The sequence below is a fragment of the Ascaphus truei genome, chromosome 10 (genome assembly GCF_040206685.1).
Source record: "Ascaphus truei isolate aAscTru1 chromosome 10, aAscTru1.hap1, whole genome shotgun sequence".
Classification (NCBI taxonomy): domain Eukaryota; kingdom Metazoa; phylum Chordata; class Amphibia; order Anura; family Ascaphidae; genus Ascaphus; species Ascaphus truei.
In genome coordinates this window covers 22,114,038-22,128,507 of record NC_134492.1, presented here as the reverse complement: position 1 = coordinate 22,128,507, position 14,470 = coordinate 22,114,038, and the positions used below count along the sequence as shown (strand labels likewise).

General features: G+C 40.1%; 1 protein-coding gene across 2 annotated transcripts in view; it reads right to left on the bottom strand.

Annotated features, from left to right (window-relative positions):
• The window catches only part of ERI3 (ERI1 exoribonuclease family member 3), a 193,567-nt gene that overhangs the window by 128,747 nt on the left and 50,350 nt on the right, over positions 1-14,470 (bottom strand). The window contains exons 4-6 of one of the 2 annotated variants that reach the window (XM_075616201.1): positions 14,070-14,129; positions 13,222-13,313; positions 11,491-11,608 (exon numbers count right to left, since the gene is read on the bottom strand). In XM_075616201.1, the coding sequence (XP_075472316.1) occupies positions 11,506-11,608; positions 13,222-13,313; positions 14,070-14,129 (255 nt within the window). In that variant the 3' untranslated portion in view covers positions 11,491-11,505. Of the gene's footprint in view, positions 1-11,490; positions 11,609-13,221; positions 13,314-14,069; positions 14,130-14,470 lie in introns of those variants that run through there. The other variant, XM_075616200.1, reaches the window with a different exon arrangement.

The window sequence follows — 14,470 nt, the reverse complement described above, 5'->3', positions numbered from 1 at the left end:
GATGTAACTAAAGGAGGTAAGGTTTTTCGGGGTTCCATTATCCAAGCATAAAAGGTTTCAGATGGCTGGAAATATACAGTTATACTCCGTACTTGGTGTTGCAAGATGTTCATGGTGGGTAAAGTTAGGGTACACAAAACTGCTTTATATGAACAGCGCAATCTCCTTTTGAAATCCCTCATACCTGGTACTACTCTTAGGACAGAGAAGGATCTGGCGCTTGTATTAAACACAACTTCCCACAGAGATCTGGCATGCTTCTTGTTAGGAGGCATGCTCAGTCTCCTTGGTCTAGTTCAGAACTGACACACAGGCAGTACAACATGCAGTCTCATGCGGCCATACAAAGAGACCGAACTGTGTAGACACACCTCACACGAGCCCACGACTTAGAAATAGCACTCCTGACCACTTTTAGCTCCTCCATTCCTGCTTTAATTGAGCCATGACATGCTTCTGAAGACAGAGAGCTGTTTGCAGTCACCACCAGGATTTGTTAGTAATTATTTTCACGGTGTCACATCGCTGTCACTCTCTCGGAGAGACAGAGCCTGCCTCAGGCAGCCTGCAAGAGAGAATCAGGCTAGAAAAGAAACTGACGGCCTCACACAGGTTCACCGCATCCACCTCTTCAATTCTCCCCTGCTTTTTCTTTTGAACTAGAGACTTTTTCAGCCTGCACTTTTATTTATTTACTATTTTGAAGTGAATGCAGCGGCTTCCATCTAGCATCAACAACACAATCCCCACAGCAAAATTAATACACACTCCCCACCCTGCGCCTCTAATCAAACTCCTAAATCCACAAAGGACTCCTTCACATTTTTAATTTGTTACTTGCCTGCAGCAAAAAAAGGAAACGCTAGTAGTGAGCGCGCTGTTATATAGTTTCCTTCTATCTTAAGGTTCAAAAGAAACTGTCTGCTCCGCACTTGAGCTACATTTGTAGGCAGGTTTTACAGACTTTCCCAAATCCTGGTTACAATTTCCAATCATACAACTACAAAACGTAATGAGTCTTATTTTATTTCACTTTAAATATACTAGCTATGTCAAAATCTCTTTACACTACACATAATAAGGCTACCCAAGGTCACAAGAGATACAAATGTATAGAATTATTTTTATCAAAGGCCACACACCATACCAAATTTTGTGTGTGTGTGTGTGTGTGTGTGTATGTATATTATGTGTGTGTATGTGTGTGTGTGTATACACACACGCACACTAATTAATATATATATATATATATATATATATATATATATATATATACATACACACACACACACACACATACATTATATATATAATATATATATTATGTATGTGTGTATATATATATATATATATATATATATATTTATTATGTGGTGTGTGTGTGTGTATATGTGTGTGTGTTGAGAAACACTGCACTACTACATCTTAACAACACTGTGGTGTAGATTTACTAAATGATACTAAACAGTACTAGTCCGTAAGACACCTTGCCATTTATATAAATAGTCCATAAGTTGCTTAGCAAATAGGGCCGTTGTTTCTTGGGGCCGCTGCTTTAATGCGTTCAAGTCTGGAAAGCAATATCCCAAAAAAGATCTGGCTGTTTCAAGCATCTAAATATAACAAAATGCAATAAATAGTAAATAAACTGAATAATCTTAATTCCCTCGTTTTCCGGCGGCCTCTTAGCCAGCAGCACTTGCTTTTATTTTCCTAGTATAATTCTTCTCTCGCAACAGTATAATTTACTGGCGAGGATTCACTAATGTGCACAGAAGCTGAAGGATCCGCACTATAAACACTTCAGAGTGGAGACTCTGCTTTATCACAGTATTAAAGCGCAACAACAACATCTGCCATTTACTACTCATTGAAAGTGTGAGCAACGGCAAAGGAAGAGTCTGGGAAACCCGGCTTATTCCAACGGCACAAAGGTTGCTTTTTGAATTCAAGTGGCAGAGTTTTCTGCTAAAATTAAACAGCGGTGGCTCAACTCTCCCCCCCCCCCCCCCTAACAGGTCTGGTTTAAGGATATCCCAGCTTCAGCACAGGTAACTTAGTCGAAGATGGGATATCCTTAAAACCCAAACTGTTGGGGGGTCCCGAGGACTGGAGTTGAGCACCCGTGTGCTAAAAAAAACAAACAAAATACACTCTGCAGGAATTAAGCAGTTCAGTGATGGACCTGTCCAGTTTGTCTCATCTGCATGTTATAAAGTCCTACTGCAGTCCAGGAACATTATAATCATATAAATCAAATATATTAGTGCTTTCATCCTAAACACAGTCCTGCAGAGCCTTTTCCTCAAGTGTTTAGAGTTTAGGTGCGAAAATGGGGTGTGCCAACTGTAATTCACATGATGTTTCATATCGGGTAAAGTGTTGGTTTTGAACATACAAGCTTGTGGCAAAAATCTCCTACACTTAGCATAATGTTGGGAAAACCCCTTTCCGTGGCGGTGTACTTTTAAGGGAAAAGAAAAGGAACAGAACCCACCCTCAGTATAAACCTGTTACTAAGCTAAAGTAGAACCCACTCTTAGCCAACATAGAAGCATGTACATAGAATATGCTAAACGCAACCTTATAACCAATGTGATTGTTCCTGTATGTGAGAATGCCCATTTGTTTTTATTTACATATTTCCCCGGAGGCCTTACATCAAGTCACTATTTGAAAGCCATCACTAATTCCTGAATGGCAGCACGGCAACGGAACTGAACAACCTGTATGATATGATGTCAGGGAGGAGTAGACTTTGAGGAGCGCATTTTACTTTGAATGACATAAATACAAAGATTTAAAATGTAAAATATATATATATATATATATATATATATATATATATACACAAATGAGTTGTTAAACATAGAAAAATAGAGGTCTTCCTGAAGAAAACTGCCTAAGACGGGTGCTCGAACTCAGAGCTCCTCTTAACTCTTTAATGTATCTAATTATTTCAAAAATCCGCTATTTTCTTATACTTGGGTTTTTGTGGCTCAGAGAAGCATTTTACTTCGTTTAATTTTGTTTGCGCCCCCGCCCCCATTTCTGCAGTTTTGATCCTGCTCTAACCCAGGAACTATCCAAGAAAAGGCCTCACCCATCAGGAAAGTAACAAGATATTCACCGAAGTAAAAAGGCCGCCTGTTTTGTAAGTTCAAATTACATTTTTCAGCCCCTCATTTTTATGTTTGGGATTCTAGAGACACGGAGAAGTATGTTATGCCTTTTATTTTGAATATTGTATCACTTATTACCGATCCTGTTTAAGCCTCCGAGTCCTCCAAGTGTGTCCACACGCGAAGGCCAAACACATCCAAAAGGTGATAAGACGGCCTGCTCTCTAATATCAAGACACGTTTTTTCTATGGCTGTATTTCAGGTCAGAGACTTTGCTGTGTTATGTGCAGAACATCGGTGCTACTGAATCGCTCCACAGCAAAAAGGCATTCAACTCTAGTTCACTTCAATAGATTGAGAGCAGATATAGTTTTTCTTCAAAAAAAACCTTTCTGGTCCTGGAGGAACACCAAGTTAAAAAAGGAATTGGTCAATATATGTCTTTCTGAGTCCTTTAATTAAAAATTTAAAAAAAGGAGGGGGTGTTGCACTTTTGATTAGGAAGGGAATTCCATTTGATTTTATTGATCAATGGGCTAACCCACAGAGAATATATGTCCTAATCCATGCTAAAATCTATAGTCAGCCTCTTATTATCCTTTATATATACGCTCCAAACATTTTTAATAGATCACTTTGTACAGATCTTCTGGGGGAACTCTGAATGTTTGATGGTATTCCACCGATAATGGGGGGCAGTTTTAATATAGGTTTAAATCGGGCTGTGGATACATCCTCCCACCAACGTAATGCATGCAAAAGTTTTCATTCAATTCGAAACCCTAAAATTGAAGGTTCCAGTGTCGATAAGTGTTCATTTGAAATCAACGCCTGATGGGGTAAGGAAGTAGTGACTACTCTCCATCGTTACAGATGATAATCTTACAGCAATCTTGTAATTTGCTTGGCTTAAGTTTGAAGAGGACAACTGGTCACATATAAATGATACTTTTCTCATATAAATTATACTTTTCTCTTTCAGGACACTTAAAATATATCCTAAATTCTTCTTTATCTGTTGCTTATGCCACCTTTCGGTCTCACCCAGGAGTGGCTAACTCCAGTCCTCAAGGGCCACCAAAAGGTCAGGTTTTCAGGATATATCCCTGCTTCAGCATAGTTGGCTCAATTCGCCTTCTGAGCCACTGATTGAACTACCTGTGCTGAAGCAGGGATATCCTTAAAACCTCACCTGTTGGTGGCCCTTGAGGACTGGGTTGGCCACTCCTGGTCTAACCCCTCAACATGTTTCTATTTAAGACCAAGTTTTACATCTGGCACTTTATGCTGATGATCTTTTACGGTTTATGCCAAACCCTCATTTACATCGCTCTTTAATAATGGCAATGATTTTAAAAATACCAATGTTTCTCAGGTTATAGAATAAACTTTTCCCAAATGGAAATTCTCTGAGTGGGGAAGGACAAACTACTTTGCCGACACATTTATCCTGACTTAAATATTTGATTACATCAATTCTGCGTAAATTAACTATTTTCGATCGTTTTTATTTTAAACCTGTATTAATAAAAATGTCAAAGCAACTTCAGGACTGGATGAACCGTTCTATTTTTTTTTTTATGGAATGGGCTGCTCTAATAAAAATGGCAATATAGCCCAAAATGAAATACCCCTTACAAATGCTGCCTTTACTGCTAACGAAATCAGATATTTCTCTAAATAACAAATGCAATTTAAAATTAAATTATTATTTTTTTTTAAATGGAATATTCTTTGCTAAGTTAAAATTCGCAAAAGATGCTGGTGGAATAAGTTTCCCAGAATTTAAAAATGTTAATTTGCCTTGTTTGATTAAATATATTAGATCAATGGATCTATGATCTTCAGACGTTCTGCTTTAGAGAGCAAATTGGTATTGCCTTATTCCGTTGCATCACAAACCTTGTCTAGCACAGAATGTGAAGGGAAATATTATGATACATGACATAATAAAAGCTTGCCAGTGAATCCATAAAGTGTGACAGGCTTTCCCAATGTAGCGCTCTGTTCTGTTCCTTGTTCTTGTCTCCTCTTTGTCTCTTCTTGTTCTTTAAAATGTAGAACATTTGACTTGTGCTTGACAATTGTCTCAGACGAACGATGTCTTTACTGCATTTGTGATGATATTCATCATGTCTATTGTTTATATGCAAGTCTCCGATAAAGTTTGGAGAAAAGAAACATAAACAAAAACAAAAACATTTTCATATGTCAAGAATAGAGGGTTATCCCGATTGTATGAGGCCACGTATGCTAAACACCACAGCTAGTCTAAAATACCATTGGCATCTCAATGGTACGTGAATCCTAACTTATCTAAAACAACTGCTTTAATAGTTGCACAACAACTTTCACAGGCGATTCTTCTCCGTCTTTGAAATACACCATGGAGTCCTGGCTAAGATCCGCAATGTTCAATGACTGTCTTGTTAACCTGGCATCAGATGTCCTTTTATCAGTATATCTACCAATGTCACAGATGGGATTTTACAGATGTAAGCTTGTCGATTCAGCTTAGTATATGACAGGTGGCATGTCCAGTGAGCTCCGTTTCCTTAGACAATTTAAGCAGTAATACACTGTACTGATGTCATCTACAGGGTCTGGTTTCTGAACATCAGCAACGAGTGATACCAGAGTATCTCACCTTTCCTTCCCTTTTATGTACAGTTCATGAAGGACAATATCCGGAGTCCCCCTACGATTGTCAGGAAACACTTCAAGTTCGGAGTCTGCTGGTCAGGATATTGTCCTTATTAAATAAACTGTTCACAAAAGCAAGGAGAGGAGAGATAGGATGTCTTTCTCAATCACTTAGACCTTAAGGCCAGAAGATTGCTTTGGAGAGCCCCTAGTGGTTCTTGCTTACAGATCGCGTGGACAGGTGGGGGGTTGGGGGGGGGGGGGTTATAGTGAAGCAGAGTTTATAGGAATCCGTTCTTAAAGATGTTGTTGCTCAGAATGAACCAGTAGCATATTTCAAGAGTTAAATCGAACTGATTGATGCCATTTTGCAGGAACATCAGTCATGGGAGGGGTGTGATTTTCTCTAGCTCATCTCTTTAGTGCGACGTCACCGTGTGTTGACCTGGATTTAGCATGATCACATATGTTTAAGGACGTTAATTACAATTTATAGGTACTTATAACAACAACAACAAAGCTAAGGAGCCCTGTCCCCTTACAGGAGCAGTCTGTATTGAACTCCATGTTTTTGCATTTACTTTAAAAAATTTATTTTTGCCCTTTATATAAGTGTCCGAGGGGTTAAGATTGAGATTTACCCAGAGCCCAGTGCAGTCTAAAGGTTACCTCAGAAGCTAGAGGTTAAGAAAATAAAAAAATTTAGCAAAAAAATAAATAAAATGTTTTTAGACTTTTTTTTTCAACAAAAAAAAAGAGCAGGGCATGTTCGAGGGATAAGATACTATACATGAGTTTCATTCGTATAGGCGTCTGAGGGATGGAGGGAGGTCCTGCTATAAGGATCTTACATTACACTTTTAACACCTGTTCGAAAGATTATTAGTGAGAATTATGAAACAGGAGTTCCTGCAAAGCATGATGATCATTCAGAAAGTGTCCTTTCTGCTTGGGATCTCTTGATTTAATCTAATAGAAAACAGGCAGAATTATTATCTTCAAATACACAACGACAGGGTACCATAGATTAAAGTAAGTCTTAGAAAGTAGAAAGTATTGTATATCCTTACTCGTATGTCATCCAGTTATACACACGCACACACGCACAAATAACTGTACAAAGTGTGTGTTTGTGTGTGTGCGCGTATATATATATATGTGTGTGTGTGTGTGTGCCCGTATGTGTGTGCGCGTGTGTGAGCATGCGTACGTGTATGTGTATGTGTGCATGTATATATACATACAGTATACACATATTTATATAAAACAGGTCTTAGGAGGAGGAGTGCAAGATTATTAACCAAAACAGAAGATCGACCATTCAATCCAAACTTAAATAAACCTTACACTCCTGATATTAAGAGCAGTGACGGCCCTTACCCCCCTCCTAAGGCTGCGCTTATAGTGCCAGCGACAGCGACGTTGCGTCAAAACAAATGGTTGCGATCGCTGGAAGTCATCTCAATTTGATTTTTCCAGCGGCCATAGCCTGACGTCACCGACGCCGGCACTATAAGCGTAGCCTAACTCCTGCTGTTAAATTGCTGGTCCTGTTCGCAGCCCCCCAGCTGCTGCTGCGATCGTTGTCCGTGAGTCCCCGACCATCCTCCCCTTTATACTGCACTTTAAATGTACTTTTATCATGTATACATCGATTTAACTTTTCCTTTTTCATTCTTATAACACATTTCAATTTGACGTGATGTACTTTTCAGACTACAAACTATTGTGTAATCATATTTTGGGGGACTGTGCCATTGTTGTCACTGTAGTCAATTAATAGTGCACTTTCAGTCCCAAATCAGCACATAGTGTGTCCCCTTGGGAAATGCTTTCACCTAAATCAGGGGTCTCAACTCCAGTCCACCAGACCCCACCCCAACAGGTCAGGTTTTCAGGATAGCCCTGCCTCAGCACAGGTGGCTCAATCAGTGGCTCAGTCAAGAGAACGGGTTAAATGCATCTTGAACATAATTTCTTTGTGAAACTAGAACATTCAATTTTTGATCTATAACTGTGACCAGGTTCACAGAATTTCCTTGCCATAAGAATAATTACATTTTGTTACTTGATGCATAAGAGAATGAAGGGAGATTAAACCTCATTACGGTCAGAAGTGTCTGCAACACACTGGCTTTGCTGATGCACTGCAAGCTCAGCAGGCCGGAAGGGGTTAAGTAAGGGTTCATTTTTGGATGCAAGGTATTGACGTTAAAGGAAGGGAGAGCGTGTTCTCCTGTTACTCCCTTTCTCTAATGCTTCCCCTTTAATCGCACTGCAAGTCTCTCTCTCTCTCTAGAGGACACAGTAACAAAAAAAAAATAGCAAATTGCTGTTTGTCGTTCGTTATTTTTTATTTTCTTATTAAGCCCTAAATTTGAAAATGGATGTCAAAATAAAACTAACCAGCAGTAACACATTCTAGAATTTAATTTACTGCCATGTGTGTCAGCTGCCTCTTCTGTGTGATAAAAATAACAGCCATCATATATACTTTAGACAGCCCTTTACACTACAACATGAATTCACAGCTGCAGAATTATCATCAGGTATAATGTTTGGCTATATAGAGAAGAGTGGATCAACTTCTTTTACACAGTTATCAATGTCCATTAGCCTAACAGGGTGAGATCTTGGGAAACCTGAATCATACCATATAAACAGCTAATTCTGTCCCCATTAACGATGTAGAGGCTGCTAATGCTGGGAACATGACAGAATCTCTCCAAATGAGGCCGGCTTGACAGGTCTGGGGGTAATCATGATACCAAAGCTTTACCTCAATTAATTAGCTCCTTAACATGCTTGGTATGAACCATTCAAAAAAGCAGCAGGGGGTGGGGGGAGGGCATATGCACGGCGCGGAGCTGAATGGAAGCGGTTTAGATAGTCTCCGATTGCACAGCGGGGCAAGCCGAATATAATGGACTACAGACCAGCCCCAAATATGAAATAAAAGGGGGCAACACGAAAGGAGGGGCAGACCCGCAGCACCCGAAAATACCGAACCGAGGGAGAAAAAACACAGCACCACAAGAGGTACTGGACTTCTTTAAAAAGCAGGATACAGCTGCATGCCTGGCAGACAGAACCGCTGCCCGCCTGGCAGACAGAACCGCTGCCCGCCTGGCAGACAGAACCGCTGCCCGCCTGGCAGAAAGGGCCGCTGCCCGCCTGGTAGACATTCTTTTAAAGATGTTTCTCATAGTTACAGACTAAATCCTGGAGTTTTCCGTAAGAGACCTGCTCCCCCCAAGATCCCTGCACCAGTTAAGATTACATAAAACCCTACGGAACATCCCAGACATGTTCACCTCAATTCGTGAAGAACTGACAACCTTTTTTCAAACAAACTATTTCCCAGAGGTAACCTCCTCATTGTTATGGGTTACTCCCAAGGCAGTGATCAGGGGGTTACTGATCAAACTGGCAGTAAGGAGAAAGAGAATGAGGAACGATATGATAAGATGCCCTTACCACAAGACTAACAAGGCTAGAATCACATCACAAGCTATCACAAAAATGAGAGACACCGAGGGACATTCTGGCTATGAGAGGAGAACTGAACCTCTGCCAATCAGAAACAACTGAGAGGGCCTTCAGATGGACCAAGCAAAAATTCTATGAGAAGGGTAATAAATCCGTAGAAGAGAGCCAAGCATACCAAAGATAGGAAAAATCACATCCCTGATGAAGGTGCATGTGCACCGAGACGTTGGATGCAACTCTGACTCTTTAGTCATTAAATTGCCTTTTTTCCCTACTGTGATTTTTCCTATCTTTTGGTGTGTTTGGCTACCTTCTAAATATTGCTATTCCTTGACCAGGATTTCTTGCTTTTAGCAAGCAGTTTTTTCTTCAATATTCTTCCATTTAGACCCCGTCTAGAGGTGTTTAGGGCATCCCAATTTGTTTTACCTGATTCTCCCCTCTTTTTAAGGGTAATAAACCTGACATTATGCTGGCGTACAAATTAAGAAACAAGACTAAAACAAGGCATATACACGCTATAAAACTAAAATTCAGGCCTTTTCACTCATGAACCCACACAAATTCTTTCGGTCTTCCAAACTTATTATATGAACCTATACAACAGTAGTAAAACCATTTCTACCCAAAATCTCTGTGAGAAAAAGCACAGCAAATCCTCCCAAAGTGCAAACTCCCCAAATTAAATGGCCCCTCACTACAAACACTCAATACCGTAATCACCACAGGAAGTAGACTAGTAAATCAAAACTCTTAAAAGCTCCAAAGCACCAGGACCAGATGGTTTTACAAACCTCTACTACAAGAAATTCCATAACCTAATCGTCCGACACTTAACCACACTATGTTACAAATTCCAGATTGGTAAACCCATTCCTGTGGAAATGCTCCAAGCAGGCATTGTCCTAATCCCTAAAGATGACAAAGACCCAACTACTTGCTCCAACTATAGACATATTTCACTAATAAACACAGACAAAAAAAAAATCTTTGCCAAAGTACTGGTCAATAGGCTAAATAATCTCCTACCTTCCCCGATACACCCAGGTGAAGTGGGCTTTAGTCCACATAGGCAAGCCCCAGACAACACAGATAGAATGATAAATCTAATCCATAAAGCAAACATATCTGAAATGACCACAATGCTATTAACAATCAATGCAGAAAAAGCATTCGATAGAGTGGACTGGGGCTTCCTATTCTCTTACCTCCCATATTTAGGGATTAGAGGAAATTTCCTGAAAGCAGTAAAGAATCTATACAGTTCCCCGACAGCCAGAATAGAATAGCAGGCCACTCTTCAGAACCAATACGTATAAAAAAAAAATGGGACTAGACAGGGGTGCCCTCTCTCACCCTTACAATTTGCGCTATTTATAGTCACTGGCCATGATCAGAAATGAGGAGAGGATCCAAGGTACCAAGGTAGGGATGTCACATAAAGTTGCACTCTTCACGGACGACATATTATTAGAACTCACGCAGCCATTAAAATCCATCCCATATCTATTTAATACTTTCTCAAAATTCAATGATACTGTATATCAGGGTTTAAAATAAAGAACTCCAAATTGGAAGCATTGGACCTAAATTTGGAATCAGAAACCAAAAAAAAGGATCTCTCAACTTTGACCTAGAGTGTCTAATATCCTCATGTGGTACCTCGGCATTAAGCTGTCCACCTCCATCGGAGCCTTATATGGGGCAAGTTACCACCCTCCAATACAGAAACTAAAGAAAAAAATTGAAACAATGGTCCAAATTTTCCATATACTGCTTCGGGAAAATGAATTCCATAAAGATGAACCTCCATCCAAAAATTCTCTATATTTTCCGCACCCTACCAATCCTGATTAAGAGGGGGGGATATCATATCCCTACAACAACATATGTCATGATTTATAAGGGGAGGGAGAAAACCGCGAATCCGCAATATAATACTGATTCACTCTAACAGGTTAGGGGTACTTTCAGCCTCATGCCTTCTTGCCTACTACAAGGCAGCCCAACTAAGCCAAATAACTCTCTGACACCTGCAGAGGGGCACCAGGGTCTGGGTGAACATCGAGGCCACAAAAGTAAGCTCATACAAATTAGACACCATCCTATGGCTTCCAAAAAAGGAAAGGTCCTCCATCAAATGCTCCAACCCGGTCACCTCCCACTCGCTACACCTCTGGGTCGCCCTCAAATATAAACAAAATATAAACACAATTTCACAGTACCCTGCTCTAACATGTACCCTCTGCTTCATAACTCACACTTTACACCGGGATGACCAGGAAAATCATTTGCATGGTAGGAGGAGAAAGGGGAGACCAGGCTCGGACACATTCTCCAGGATACGAAGCTCCTACGAAGGAAGATACGAAGAAAAATATAATGAACGAATAACATAATGCTTTAGATGGGGACAGTTAAGCCACTTCGTAAGGACCCACTGTCAGGGAGCCTCCTCTTTTAGGATCACCTAATTTGAATCTATATGTAAAAGCACCACATGCATGAACCTGATCTCAATCACCCAACCCATGGTTGACCCTCCTAGGTCGATTTCCAGAAAATTTGTCCTTGTGATAACACAAGTTAACTGGACACCTACTATGCGCCTCTAGATGCTGTATCGTGGCAACCTGGAGATGGGGGGGACCACCGACAATGTTAGAGGTTGAACGCCGTGTATGGTGGACCTTATTAATGGAAAAGCTCACAGCGTTCCTGAACGACATGATTCAAAAGTTTGAACAAACCTGGGAACCCTGGGTTGTGAAAAGAGGAGATTCCGGCTCAAACAGATCTTCACTCACTCTGTGAAAATGGAGTGCCTATACACATAGGGCTAGGACACCCAACTACAGTTAACACTATATCCAGGTAAAACCGACTAACACATACATTGGGTTAAATTGGAGCTACCTACTTTACATGCACCTAGCTGAGACTGTTTCGTGAAGTACGGTACATGATAATGTGCTACTACCGGTATATACAAACTGAGACTGCTATTGTAAATATTGAAAAGACAATTGTATACCCCCTTTTCTTTTTTCTGTACCCTTCCCCCTTCCGGAATACCCTGCGGCCCCTAATTTTCCTTTTTCTGTATCCTGAAAAACGTAATAGATTTATTTTTTTTAAATAAATAAAACAAAACTGTGGACCACGATTGTCCACTGCTTCCAGCTATCTCTAACAGAAGACGTAAGCACCAGTGAGTTAGCAGAGCACACCACCCTTAATTGATACATTCGTATTATATAAAATATAACACTTATAGTTGGAGTATCTGTAAACATTTGCTTGAAAAATCAATGTTCAATTTACACATTACAAGGAGCCTGCAATACTTATCGTCTCTCCCAATAAAAGCACATCTCTGTATGACCCCTCGCATAGGATTGCAGGCAGCAGGTACTGTATGTACTGTATGTAATTAGCTCCACTGAATATTTCATTTTAAATTTACATACGTTTAATAAAAATGTTACATCTATACAGGACTGGTAGAGGGTGCAGCACTATAAAAAGTAGTCACTGAGTGGGATGCTGGCTCTTGCATACCTGCTTAACTCAGGCTGTACAAGACTGCTTAATTGCTTAAAGCCTAGTCTTGGACATTTAAGAAAATCCCCACTGAAAAGGAATGGAAGCTAAAAAGTAACACTGTGCTCCTTTGAATCTCGTAATCTAGAAGCTCCTGTTGGATGTTTGAGATACTGGCTCGGGGAAACTATGTCAGAGACGCAAATGCAAATGCAGTTTTGAGTGGTATCATGTCTTTAGACACTGTTTTCAGGTTGGGTTATGTGACCCTCTGAATTTAGATATCACAAAGCAATTTGACCCCCTGTACTTTAAACTCACAAAACACAAACTAAGAAAGAAAAGGGTAACGAGGATAATGCACACTTAACAGCAAAGTCCCGTTGTCTAACTAAGAAGCAGCAACTGTGTTCTCATACTCACATAAGTTTCAAGTCCCAGTCCCCACAGGTTACGAAGATAGACTTAACACTTGGATCTAAAAGGCCCTCTTTGGCCATCCACTCATCGACTCTCTGAAAGAAAAGGGAGAGAAGCAGGAAGGAATGGTGATGAGCAGATTTCAGCTCTGGAAGAGGCAGTTTCTGCACAGATAAGCCCTTGTAATCAGAACAGGGAGAAAATTGTGATCTTATCTGTCCTGGCCTATACTCTCTCTGTTATTAACAAGCTTTGGTGCTTGTTTAGTAGGGAGGTGGGGGAAGTAGGGGAAAGGAACACTGGAAGGTCACACTAGTCGTGGAAAAACTAGAGGCAGAAACAGACAGAATATTAGGATAACCTACTCCAATGCTTATTAAATAGTGATCAGTGGGAAGCATTAACATTTTACTTTGCTGTCGAGATTTTTCATTCATTTTTTCTATTATTAGTCCTTTTAACATTACAAGGCTCATCAAGGTTATACGGCAAGCATATTTATTTAATTACACATTTGCATAATTTAAAATACAGTATTAAAATATACATACATACATATATATATATATATATATATATATATATATATATATAAAAATGGCATGTAGATTAGTTTTGCTTGTGTACTAGAAATTGTACGCATAGGTTTACTGAAAATAAATGTAGCAGACTGGAGACCAGCTGACTTACAGAGCTGCTACTGATAACAGATCTATGGCTCTAAACACCAACACCTATGTAACCATAAATGTTATCCTACTAAAGCTATGGTCAGAACAAATGAGCCTTTGGGGATAATCAAGGGTCCAAAGTGTATGGAAGGGTCAGGAGAGAAAAGTCAAGTTGCTCACCTCCATCACTTGGCTGAGAGTCGGCTGCCCATCGACCATGTCCTGGATGATTCCCGTCAGCTGAGAGGAGGGACAGGAAAATAGGCAAAATTAAAAAAAAACAAGACATTCAAGAGCTAACAGCTGCAGTAAAAAAAAACGAGCACACACATTGGGGTCCTTGGTTGCGATTCACTAAGCCACAATGTGGGGTATCGCTCCCGATACAGCATTAACTGCTATTCTAGTCAATGGCAGTTAGTGTGGGATATCATGCATAACAGCTTAATGAAAAATCCAGCAAAGGGTGGAGCAATTCTGGGATGTCAAATGTGCGCTGTGTGTATCAAAATAAATAATTATTTGAATGTAATAGAAGTTGTTTCTTTGATACATCCGGTGCAGTTGCCCCACTGCTGCAC